The sequence below is a fragment of the Sminthopsis crassicaudata genome, chromosome 3 (assembly GCF_048593235.1).
Source record: "Sminthopsis crassicaudata isolate SCR6 chromosome 3, ASM4859323v1, whole genome shotgun sequence".
Classification (NCBI taxonomy): domain Eukaryota; kingdom Metazoa; phylum Chordata; class Mammalia; order Dasyuromorphia; family Dasyuridae; genus Sminthopsis; species Sminthopsis crassicaudata.
The window spans coordinates 297,479,252-297,493,052 of record NC_133619.1 but is presented as its reverse complement, the minus strand read 5'-3'; the positions used below and the strand labels follow the sequence as shown (position 1 = coordinate 297,493,052).

The 13,801-nt window shown below is 33.9% G+C and overlaps 1 protein-coding gene across 1 annotated transcript in view; it reads right to left on the bottom strand.

Moving 5' to 3' along the window:
* The window catches only part of SMPX (small muscle protein X-linked), an 80,888-nt gene that overhangs the window by 55,217 nt on the left and 11,870 nt on the right, over positions 1–13,801 (bottom strand). Inside the window, exon 3 of the mRNA XM_074300933.1 lies at positions 20–106. Within this exon, the coding sequence (XP_074157034.1) occupies positions 20–106 (87 nt within the window). The remainder of the gene's footprint in view (positions 1–19; positions 107–13,801) is intronic.

Genomic DNA, 13,801 nt, shown 5'->3' with positions numbered 1-13,801 from the left:
TTTAAAAATTTTCCCTTACCTCATCTGTTTCAGGAGTAAATTCTTTTCTTTTGGGAGGCTGTCCTGCTCCTGGCCGAAAGGCTCCCATTGGGATGTTGATATTCGCCTATGAGAAAAAAACATTGAGAGACTGGCTACAGGAAAATAGTGAATCTGCAATGAATTCGCAGAGAGGCATCTTCTTGCACATCTAACTACAAGAGAGGGGAGGGGACTGGAGAAAAGGTATATAGTTATTGAATTTTCAAAGGAAGAATGACACCATATGTTTGTTGTAACAGAAGTATCAGCATGCCAGTCCAAAGCTATGTATAGCAAACCTCATTACTATCTAGAGTTTTACCCTTCAGGATTACAGAATATGAACCAAAGACAATAAGGGTTGCTCATTTCTTGGGATGTATAGCTCTTTCCTGTTCTGCTCTCTTTTGTCCATGAAGGGAATAGATATTCCCTAAACATAGAGAGACAAACATCCTCTAGCCTGATTTGAATCTCTTCCATTCCTCCTCACTCACCTAAGGCTTTTATTTGCAGTATAAGGGAGATTTAGCTAGGCTAGACCGTCTCTCTCCATATCCTCATTCCATAAAAGTTCACAGACATTACTAGCATATAAATGAGTCTTTATTCTCCATTATGTAGTCATTTGTGATAGTGACTGAGAAGGGCAGCAGATTGGGGAATCTAGGTTTCCAAAAACCATTCAGATGATTTAATATAGTAATTATACTAATCAACAACATGCAGGGATTATGATATTAAACTTAAGCACCCTAAATTTTAAAACCCCTCAGGAAGAATTTTAAGACACTATGAGTTTTATAGAACCACTCATGAATGAATGAATGATAAAAAAAAATTCATTAAATGCCGAGGATGTGGCAAGCACTGTGCTAAGCCCTTGGAATATGAAGAGGAAAAAGTGAGACAGGTCTTGTTCTCAAGAAGCTCACATTCTAATTGGCAGAGATGGCAAAGATAAGGGAATTCAGCTGGAGGGCAAATGGAAAGGCCAGGAAGGACTAAGAGTGCAGGGATGAGGTGGAAGGTAAAGCTTAGGAATTCTGAGAGTTCATGAACTAGTCAAGTGGCTCAGAGTCTAGAAGTTATACTGTCAGAGCAGATGGTAGAATCCAAAGGATCTTAAAACCCAGGGACAAGGCAAATGGTAAGACCTAGTGCATCTTCATTTGAAACTAAATCATTCATATTTAAAGGAAATATTATTTCATTTGAGTCTCATAATAGCTCTTTAAAATAAATATCATCACCCCCATTTTACAAATAAGGAAAATTAATTTCAAAGAGCTTAAGCTATTTATTCACTAAAGGACACCCAGAGAAAAAATTTAAGCTCAATTCTCCTAAACTATCTGATCCTCAGTTTCCTTATCTGTAAAGCAAGACACTTGAACTTGATAGCCTCTAAAGATTCTTTCAATTCCAAATATATGATCTTATGACTCCAAGTACAATATTCTATGCACTACCCCATTTTCTATTTCTCAAATAAATGAAATATTGAAAAACAAAATTAAAATGTCTATATATGCCAATAAGATTTAGATTTGAGAGAAAACTTTTGTTGTTCAGTTATATCTGATTCTCTGTGATCCTCTGTGGGGTTTCTTGGCAAAGATATTAGCATAGTTTGCCATTTCCTTCTTTAGCTAGATGAGGAAACTGAGATGAACAGGGTTAAATGAGTGGTCTAGGAGCCCACAGTTAATAAGCGTCTGAGGCTAGATTTGAACTGACAAAGATGAGTCTTTCTGACTCCAGATTCATTCCACTGTGCCAACTAACTAAATTCCCTGAGAACTTAGAGCTTATCAAATCTGGCCCTCTTAGCTTTAAGATCAGGAACAAGAATGGGAAAAGCCCAGCACTTTAAAAAATTTGAATATGTATAATAAAATAAAATGTATCAGTTCAGCATAGTCATTGATTTGTTTGGCTTATGATTTCACTTCAGTGGTATATATAAAGATTATTTTCTGAGCAAAGAGAATGAAAAAATGTCCTAACATATAGTAGACATAAGATAATTACATTGAATATGTAGTTTTATTTTGTAAAGTGTGCCTCAAACCATGCACCAAAAAAAGTGATTAAGAGCTTTTGAATAGAATTTTGAAAATTCAAACTGATTAGATAAGAAGTTAAAGGAATAACATTTGAAAGATCAATGCAGGAAGGTATTTAAAGGATCTAGAATGGTATTTCTAGGAATCATCTGCTAATGATAACTTGTGAAACACATTTTCCAGAGTTTTAACTTTTTTCCAAACTATAAATGAACTAATAGATCAATATTCTATACTTCATTTTTGACAGTACAAAGTATACCATCCAATAATTGTAACCCATTATATATGTGATTTTTGTCCATATCTTCCATATTGCCTCCATAGACATAGTTAAGCCACAAACCAAAGGTGATTCCCTCTGTCTAGAAGAACATCCAATAATGGGTCAAAGATAACAGAGGAATCACTTTAATAGACAATGTTCTCAAGAAGATCATATCAAAATTAATATAGATTACTTCTGTCAAGTCCAGAAACATTAGAGCTTCCTCAATGAGACCCATGGCTACTGAAAAGAGATCAGTCAGATAAGCTAAGTTGAAGAATAAATATAATATTTAGTGTTTATATAGTACTCTAAAATTTGCAAAGTACTTTAAATAGGTTCTCATTTTTATCCAACCTTGAGAGATTGTTAATATTATTCCCATTTTAAAGACAAGGAAACTAAGGAGATAGAGGTATGGATCACAAAGTTCAGGGTCAACTACATAGCATTTCCAATTCCTCTGTTTTTGTCCGCTTGCATTTTTTATTTCCTTCAGAGGTTAATTGTACATTATTTCAAAGTCCATTTCTTCGTGTACAGTAAAATAACTGTATGGATATGTATACATATATTGTATTTAACATACACTTTAACATATTTAACATGTATTAGTCTACCCGCTACCTGGGGGAGAGGATGGGATAAAGGAGAGGAAAAATTGGAACAAAAGGTTTTAAAATTGTCAATCTTGAAAAATTACCCATGCATATATATCTTGTAAATAAAAAGCTATAATAAAAAAAAGATATAAAAAAATTTGGTAAAACAACAACAACAACAACAACAACAACAAAGTTCAGGGTCAGATAGCTAGTAACTTTCTGAGGTCAGATTTGAATTCAAATATTCCTTAGATCCATAGCCATTGTGCCACCTTGATGCATATTTCCCAAGTAGTAGTTGAATGTAGTTGAATGGGCGGTCCACTGACAATGCATTAGTACATAAATCTTGATTATAGATACTCAAGATGGATGATAAGGTGAAGCCAGAATTGAATAAGAAGGGCACATTTGGGAAATTGTGCACCATTTTTAATAATTCCAAACTTCTCACTATGGCTAATTCAGATTTAACAGGAATAATTGTCTTAGCAATTCTGTAATGGATGTGAATTGTGGACCAATAAAATCTCAGAATAATCAAAATTGTAAGTAACTTTTAGGCAATGTAAGAAGGTGATAGCTGATCATTAACAATGGCATGTATTGCAAAAAAAAAAAAAAAAAAAAAAAAAAAAAAAAGCATCATTAAGAGCATGAATGATTAGAAAAGAAAGTAGGTCAGTTCTTAAGGAAAAGCAAAGAACAACCCATAAACAAGACAAGTATTTCACTGATACATGTAATATATCAAAAGCCCTAAAGGATTACCACTAGCATGTTGGAGATACCATCTCTACAGAGAATTTCTGGGGGGAAAGGGAAATGTTATGATCATTGTTCAGTTGTATCTGACTCATTATGATCTCATGTAGAGTTTCCTTGGCAGATCCTGAAGTGATTTGCCACTTTCTTCTCTAGCTCATTGTACAGATACAGAATTGAAGCACAGTTAAACGACTTGCCCAGTGTCACACAGCTAACACGTGTTTGAGGCCAGATCTGAAATCAGGAAAATGAGTCTTCTTGACTTCAAACAAGCCCTGCACTCTATCCCCATACAGCTTAACTGCTCCTTCTGAAAAAATTTGGACAAAACTCAAAGAATGAGAAATTATGGATTTCTATCTGCACCACTGGAGAAAGTGACCACATGAAAGAGACCATGAATATCAAAAGTTCAAAAGGACAAAAAAACCTAGAGAAGCAACATATAGTAATGGGAAAACAGTCAAGATTCCTGGGATCTAGTCCTGAATTTGCTATAGAATATCAAGGAAGCAATTTAACCTCTGAGGAATTTATTTTATTCATCAGTTGGAATAAATTATCAATTAGACCCCATTTAGCTCTAAAATTCTATGACCTATGTTCTATATAACCTATATTCAATAATACACAATTAAATTTGAATACTAAACATATCAGAAAAAAGTAAACACTGAACTTTTCAAATAAATAGAATTAGGGCATATGTAACCAAAGTTAACTAAGTCATGCATTTGGGAAAAGCTATTATGTGCAAAACTATTCATTTTGTGTATACTAGAGCAAAAACTGTAGTTTTATTATATTCAAGTACATTTCATTTACACTCAGCTTATAAACTTTTACCTAGTAAAGGCCCCTAGGAAACTATTTTACTGAATAAATAAGAATGGTTTGTTGGTTTCATAGAAATTATTTGTATATGTAGGTTCTTGAAAACAGTTGATTTTCTTAAGAATAGAGACGTCATTGTTGTGAACCCTATAAGAAGCAGTAGGACATGCTTGACATTAACTGTTTTCCTTTTATAAACATAGGTAAGAGTACCTAAAAGAAGAAACTGCTGGGTATTATTATAATTTTAAAAATATATATTCATCATCCTAAGGGCATTGTTTATTTCGACTCATAAGAAGGTCAAGTAAACAATTTGTTGTAGTTTTTAATCTAGATTACTTAACTTAAAACTCAATGTTTATCAACACAGGATAAGAGTGCCTTCAAGCTTTATGTCCTTTAAAAAAAAAAAAAAGTTAGCATTGCAAAGCCTCATGGATATGTAATAAAACAACTTGGATTCAAATTTTTGCTCTGTTACTTCTCTTGGGCAATTCATTTAATATCATATGGACTTCAGTTTCCTGTCCTATAAAATGAGAGTCAGAGTGAGTATCCCATCTACCTTTAAATATATGATCATATAAAGACTTCATTTCTAAAATATAGAGAGAATTGACTCAAATTTATAAGAATACAATTTTCAGATGAAGAAATTAAAACTCTAGTCATATGAAAAGACCATATGAAAAGATGCTCTAAAAAATTTAATCAGAGAAATGTAAATTAAGAAAACTCTGAGGTAACTACTACATTTACCTCTCAGATTGGCTGAGATGACAGTAAAAGATAAGGATAAATGTTGGAGGGGATGTAAGAAAACAGGGACACTAATACATTCTTGGTAGAGTTCTGAAATGATCCAACCATTCTGGAAAGCAATTTAGAATTACGCCTAAAGGATTATAAAACTGTGCATATCCTTTGATCTAGCAGTATCTTTACTGAGCCTGCATCCCAAAGAGATTATTTTTAAAAAGGGAAATGGACCACATGTGCAAAAATGTTTGTAGCAGCCCTTTTTGTGGTGGCAAGGGACTGAAATCTGAGTGCATGCCCATAAATTGGAGAATAGCTGAATAAGTTATGGTATATGAATGTAATGGAATATTATTGCTCTAAAAGAAATGATCAGGTGTATGATTTCAGAAAGAGACTTAAATGAAGTGAGAGAAGTGAGTAAAAACAAGAGAACATTGTACCCAGCAACAACAAGATTATTCAACATGGCTCTTTACAACAATGAGGTGATTCAGGCCAACTCCAATAGACTTGTGATGGAATGAGCCCTCTGCATCCACAGAAGAGGATTGTGGGAACTGAATGTGGATCACAACATTGTATTTTTACCTTTTTTTGTTGTTTGCTTGCTTTTTTCTTTCTCATTTTTTCCCTTTTTGATCTGATTTTTCTTGTGCAGCATAATAAATGTGAAAATATGTATAGAAGAATTTCACATTTTTAACACATATTGGATTACTTGATGTCTAGGGGAGGGGGTAAGAGGAATGGAAGAAGAAATCTGCAATTGTGAATGCTGAAAACTCTTTTTGCACATATTTTGAAAATAAAAAAAAACTATTATTTTAAATTTTTTTCAAATTTTCAAAAAATTTTACCAAAAAAATTTAACATGTTAAGAAAAACTGATTTTAAAAATATGTATTACGGATTACTCTTACCTCAATGATTGGGAAGGATGCTGAGCTGTTTCCACAAAACACAGCTCCTTTGTAAGAGTAATACTTACCAAGTATATAAATAAATATTTGATAATAGTGGACAGGAGTGCTCAAACCAAAAGATAAGATACTATAATCAATCCTTAGGAACTTTAGGTCATCTTTTATCACATACTAATCACTCTTGGAAAGAAGGAAAGAAACAAACATTTAATAGGTACCTATTATGTGCTGTCACTATGCTAAGTTACTGTGCTAAGAACTTTGCAAATATTATCTCATTCGATCCTCACAAGAACCCTGATAGTAGGTGCTAATGTTATCTCCATTTTATAGTTGATAAAACTAAGGCAAAGATTAATAAACTTGTTCGGAGTCTGGTGGATAGTAAGTTCCTGAGTCTGGATTTAACTCAGGTCTGCCTAACTCTAGGCCTAGAATTCTGTCCACTGGATTCAAGTGGGTGAAGGAGAAGTTCCAAATCAGAATAAAACTGGAAAAATTATATTTGCTCAGAGGGTTCAAACCCATTGCAGAACGTCTATTAATTCCTGTTATGTGCATGACTTCCAAAGAGGTAAGTGAAGTTAACAAATGGACATTTTTTCATAAAGAATAAAATCTAAGTATATTTCCTATATACCTGGAGTATAGAATTGTGATCAGGAGAACCCCTAATCAATTTGGTGGGTACTCCAAACCACTTATTGAGATTATAGAAGGTGGACAGACTGAGAGGAATGAGCCTTGCTGGGAGGATGTAGTGACCTCCTCTGATTGGTTTCTAATAATTAAGGCTGCCTCAAAGATAGTTAATTGAGAGTCTAGGGGATAGATTTGTTAAAGGAACAAAAGAACCACAGTCTGTTAGAGCTAAGGAAAATGGTTCCATCTGTTTCTCTTTTTAAATTCTGTTTTCTTATCACAAAGTTTCTATCCTTGAAGCTTTCAGCAGGAAGAAGTGGAGGGGATCTCTCTTCCCTCCTCATCTACCACCAAAACTGAAAAAGCAATGATGGCTGACAGCAGAAGCAAGCACATTCAATAAAAGGCATGGATTTGTCCAGAGCTGTCTTAGATATGAGTTTCTTGAACATTCAATTTCCAGATGCTTTTCTTATCTTTCATTTCCTTTTCTGAGTCTAGGTCAGCAAATAGCAAACAAGATAGATGGAATTTATTCTAGTCTTGACAGTTATCTTGTGGTGTGAGAATTCCTGAGTTTAGTGTTCAGGTATCAATTGACCAGAGGGAGAAAATTTTCCATAACAGCACACTTCGCAGAGGAGAGAAGGCCCACTGCCAAGATTGCCCTATATCTGGAGAGCAAAAGAAAATAATGTTGACTGGTCAAAAGATCTAGACCTTGCTAATCTTCCATGATAACTGCAATGATTTCATAAATAGCACAGATCTGAGAGGAATGTGAAATATCTATTTAGAAATTACACAAAATACTTTCACCTTTAGAGAGTAGGAAGAGACAGGATAGACAGAGGAAAAAAATTAGTGTTTTATTTTTTATTTTGTCCTTTATCTCTGAGTCATTTTCACTTTGAATTTTCTGTGATGGAATTCTTTTTGAAACTTTCTTATACCTGAGACTTTAAAATGTATTCTATTGTCCAAATTTGAGGAGACATTCCCACTTTTCAGCTCCTTTTTTTTTTTTTTTTTTTTTTTTTTTTTTGTATTCTCAGTATATATCACAGCACCTGGCACATAATAGGCACTTAATAAATGTTTATTGATTGACTAATTTACTCCATTTATAATCCATACCTAATCTTTTAAAAGAGATTTTACCCATTTTTATCCAAGGTAGATATAGTCAAAGAAACAGACCCCTTTTTGGTGTTAGTATTCCAGTATAAGCTAGAGTCCATGTGAGTCCAGAATTTCTTCCAGGTTCTGAACCACAGAGTACAGATAAATAAAAGGAATTTCTAACTCAAAATATTTGATGAAATGGTACAGACCCATTTCCATAGGATTTCATGTTACCAAATTATCATCTCCTTAAACCGATTTGGGGTTAGAGGGGAAGGCACTATCCCCACATGTAAATTGGCTGCTCACATTTCTATCTCATCACATGTGAGGGAAAATTTGAGTTGGTAGAAATATGAACCTTGAATTGGGAATCAGAAGATCTATGTGAGAGTACTATCTCTTCCAGTAACTTACTTTGGACACATTACCTCATCTTTCTCAGTCTCAGTTTTCTCATCTATATAACCCAGAGATTAAATTACATGACTTTGAAGACCCCCTCCATGTCCAAACCTTTTATATAGTTCTATATTTTGAGAAGGGTCTCCAAAATAAGTGCACAAAATTGTATATGCTAACGGCAGAAAATAAGTAAAGACCTATCTAAAAAATATTGAGATTGGTTACATGAATAGTTTCTTTTGCAGGGAAGTTAAAACTTAAAGAAAGTGCATCAGAATATTTTTTAACACAAATATGATCTAGAGAATTCTGAATGGTCACAGGCACTGAATTAAAATTTTTGAAATTCAGCTATTTAGATAACATGTTTATGCAGTAAAGTAGTTATAAGCCTTGAATTTTCAGATAACCATCCCCTCAAACTATTATCTCATATCCCTGCTCACTTTATCAATCAAGTTCCCAGAAAAAAAAAAAATTAACTATTTACTCACTTCTTCCATTTTCTCTCCTCTTATGCAGTCCTCAGCCCCTTGTAATTTGATTTGGGGACTATAATTCAATGAAACTGGCCTCAAAAAATTATCAGTTGAATGAGGTAGTGCAAGGCAATTCCAACATACTTGTGATGGAAAGAGCCATCCACATTCAAAGAGAGAAAACTGTGGAGACTGAAAGTGGATCAAAGCATCCTATTTTCATCTTTTTTGTTGTTATTTGTTTGCTTGTGTTTTTTTCCTGTCTCATTTTTCTCCTTTGAACAGATTTTTCTTGTACACATGATGAATATAGAAATATGTTTAAAAGAGTTAGACTTGCATATATTTAATTTTTATTGGATTGTTGCTCTGTCTGGAGAAACGTGATGGGGGAAGAAAGGAGAAAAAAAATGCAACACAAGGTTTTGCAAAGATGAATGTTGAAAATTATGTTTGCATGTATTTGGAAAAATAAAGTATATTCCAAATGAGATCACAAAGAGTTGGACCTAAATGAAGTAAGTAAAGAACATAGCATAGGATAGAATTAAACATCCATTTGCTAGTGGTTTTTTTAAAGGTGTAAATTGATCTCTTAATTACCAAATCATAGGTACGGTTTTTGGCTTACACATTTATAGACCCATCTATGGCAGCTAAGTGATATAGTGGATTAGAGCACTGGTCCTAGAATCATAAAGGGTATGCTCAAAGGACACCTCAGATACTAGCTGTGTGATCCTGATTACAGATATAACTCCGATTGCTTCATTTTCTTCATCTGTAAAATTAGCTGGAGAAGGAAATGGCAAACTATTCCCATATCTTTACCAAGAAAAATCCCAAATGTGATCACAAAGAATCAACTATGATTGAAAAACAATTGAACTTAACCTAATTGGTCTTCCTGCTTCAAGTCTCTCATCACTTCAGGCTATTTCCTATAATGGCCCCTTTAAAACTTGACTTCAGACTTGTTGCATATTATTCTCCCTCCCACATTTTGCAACCCAGCCAAAGTGTTCTCTGTCCATTACAGAACACTCCTTATCCCATCTTCATGCATTTGTACTGGCTTTTCCTCTGGAAACACATCCTTCTCACTGCCATCTTTCTTCAGGACCCAGATCAAGCACCACTTTCTCCCCAAGTCTCTCTGACACTAGCCCTACTATTAGTGCCCTCTTTTCTGAAATATATTTTATTAATGCTGTTTATATAAATGTATTTGTAAAGAGATATAAATATATGTGTATGCATATATCCATTAATTTGCTGTGACTGAAAGCAAATAAAATTCTCTTGGTGACTTCATTTTTCCATCTATAGTTGGACACAATGTATTTTACTTCTTTCAAAGGGCTGTACAGAATAACTAACTAATTTCCAAACGAAAAAAAAAAAACAAAAACATCCCCAAACAAAAATAAATAAATAAATTCAGCAAATAGAATAGAAATAGTTATAAAATTGGTCAGGGAACTCTCTGAAGCCATGTAGATTCATTATTACAAGAACAGTTCTGAACAAACACAAAGAAAATCAGCCTCTGATATTTTTCTTTTCTTAATGCAAATTCTCATTATCCTTCCTTTTTTCTTTTATTCTTCTGTAGTTACATCTGCCAGTCATTTCAAAAGACTCCCCTGCCTCAGCTGGCATTGCTCATCACTTTTCCAAGCTAGGCATTGCTAGTTACATTTTAGAAGTTGAGGGAAGAAAAGATCAATTAGATCTCTCGGTTTGTCCTCTGCCAGAAATGGGTTGAGTTCCCTGATAGGAGCCCTATCTGATGTGAAACTGATCCTACAATCGATCTCAACAGATGGACAGGAGTAAAAATGAAGTCCTTGTAAGCCAATTCCTCCACTCTCTTAATTATTGCTATTGCTCTCTACATTGCCTCCTATTTGGCCCCATCTTTTGAGTACTGAAGATCCCCAAAACACTATTCCTCTACATAATCATAACCCTCATTAAATTCAATGGAATAAGCTCTCTTTCCAACTCTTTTGTGGCAGTTGCTTTTCTATACTGTTGGTTCTTATTTGCCATTGTTTGCTATGAATCACCTTTTTCTCACTCTCACATTATTCCCTCCCCATTTTTCTCCTTTTCACCTCCTTTCTCCAGGAGCTTGCCAGCATTTGCCATTTTCAAGGTTTCTCCCATTGTATATTTGTTTTTTAGATTATTTTCCACTGGCATTTTTCTAGTTTTCAAAGATCTTCCTCCCCCTTCTAGAAACCCTTGTCAGGATTATATTCCTCCCATATAACTTTTGCTAACTGTAGCTGTGATCAATGAACTTTTGGACTGGGCTCATTTTGAAGTGTAATAGTCTATCTCTCCAAGTTATTCTCTTCCCTTGCCAGGTTCATTCTATAACTTCATTAACAAGCTGATGTTTTGCAATTTATTGTAATTTATTGCTAAGACAATGGGAGCTTCCTTCAAAGAGTTTCTGAAAAAAAATATGAGTTTTCTTAGTGAGTTGTTTAAAAGTGAGATATTTTCTTAATAAGTTCTTATAAGTTAAAAATAAATATATATATATATATATGTTTAGGAATATACACTAAAGAATTAAAATGAAGGAAAGAAGGAAGGGAGGGAGGGAGGAAAGGAGGGAGGAAGAAAGGAGGGAGAGAGATTAAGGAAGGAAGGGAGGGAGGAAGGAAGGGAGGTAGGAAGGAAGGGAGGGAGGGAGGAAGGAAGGAAGGGAGGGAGAGAAGGGGAAGAAAAGAGTGGGGGGAGAGAAAGAGAGGGAGTTAATACAAGGATTAAATAAAATAGACTATGAAGCCCTATTTTAAAAAACCTTTATTTTACAAGTATGGATATTAAGTATTATTTTGTATCAAAGATTGCCCTTTCTGTGACTTTTTTTTTAAAGAAGTTGTTAAATATATCTATTCCTGGGAGCTATAAGTCTTTAAATTGCTAAAATCTTAGTATGAATAATTTGATTTTCTTCCCAGTGGGTCCATGAAAACCTTGGGAGATCAAGAAAGGGAAAAAAAATGCTAAAAAGGGGAGAAAAATTTTGCCCAGTTTGGGTCTGGATACTTTAAAAGAACCCTGGGTACTTTGTAAAGGTACCAATGGAAAGTTTTTCTCAATTTCATAAGACCACAAGTTGGTGACTAAGGACTTCTTCTTTTTTTTTTTTCTTTTTCTTTTTCTTTTTTTTTTTTAATTTTCAGTGCTTCATGTTTAACCTATATTGGATTTCTTGCTGTCTTGGGGAAGTGAAAGGAAGAGAAGAAGAGTGAAAATTTTGTAACACAATGTTTTGCAAAGGTAATTATTGACAATTATCTTTGCATGTATTTGGGAAAATAAAATGCTATTAAAAAAAGAAAAAGAAGATATAACAAAATAAAAATTCTAGCCCTTCAAAGGAGGAGGAGAAGAGTCTTTGTTTTATCTTAACAACAATGATTTAGTCAATGAAGAATTAAACTGAGATTCAAAGGACCTGGATTTTTCTGCTTGCAATTCATGAATTCTCTCTGGGACTTAGAATTAATCAACCTATGCTTCTTTTTCCCTCTCTTTGAGACAAAATCAATCATTTTTTGTTTCCTTTCTTGTCAAAGATTCTGATGATAAAGGGTATAATATTAATAGAAGTTCTCTGAATCCATTATACTTTATATAACATGAGAAGTATCCTCCAAGTAACAGAGTAGTACATATCTGCATTGACACCTAATATATTATTTTTTCCTTTAACTTATCCTGAGTCATTTTTTAATCCTTGCCCTTTAAACCCAGAGTGAGGAATGTTATATGACTAGAATGTTCAACTTGAAAAGAGCCTTAGAGTTACTCTAAAGAAGCTCATAAGTTGAATTTCGGAATATCCAACAGGTATTGTGATTGTTACTTCATCCAGAATAAAGAAGCCATTCTCAATTCAGCTTTGGAGGGGATTTTTAAAATATTGAGCTTAAAAAAAATGGAAATGATCATTATGATTTCCAAAATAGGAAGCACTTTCTGAAAAGCAAAAAGCAGGAAGTGCCAATGAACTGTATGTCATTTAGTCTCATTAGGGAACTGTTACTATGCAGATTGTTGATAGGATTAGATGTCACAGAGGTTCTAGCTTTCATCACAACCTGTCATGTCAAATTCTTTAATTGTAGATATCAGATTCAGTACACCTAAATGTCTTCTTGACTTCCTCTACTTTCATGTCAACACTCAAAGAGCCTGTACTTAAGACATCTTACACTAGGGAATAGCACAGTTCAACCAAAAATTTTAACAGAACAAAAGTCTTCCAATCTGGGTGACCATCAACTGAAATCCTTTTGATCTGTGCTTCTCCTGAATGGCCTAGGATTTTGTTGTGGAACTCAATGCTTTTCCCTGATGAAAATTGATGTGGTGAGTAGTTGTAGACCATGGATCATCTACTCTAGAGGTGGGCAGAGAACCAATGAGCTCTGGTTTTGTTTGTTTGTTTTTTGTTTTGTTTTGTTTTTGTTTTTTACCAAATAAGCTCACTGAGTGGATGAAACCATTTGGAAAGAAAACAAAACCATGTTGGAAATTACTGTGATGACTTTTAGCTCTATTGAATCTACCCAAGAAGAGTGCAGTTATCCTGTTCCTCTAACATCTGGCCACATGGTTCAGTATGGATAAGTCAAATTGACTTGATCCAGATAAAATAGATGACATGGTAACAGAAAAGAAAAAATGTAGAACGAATGGAGAAAATTACCCTCAACCAAAATATTCCTTAATGAAAAAGTTCCATCTTTGACACTAATTCACAGGATCTCAAAATTGAAGCATATTCTGGGTATTGATATACACTAATATGAAATTTTCAGTCCTTATGATTATTAAGTCTTTTTTAAAATTTTCCTTTCCTTTGCAA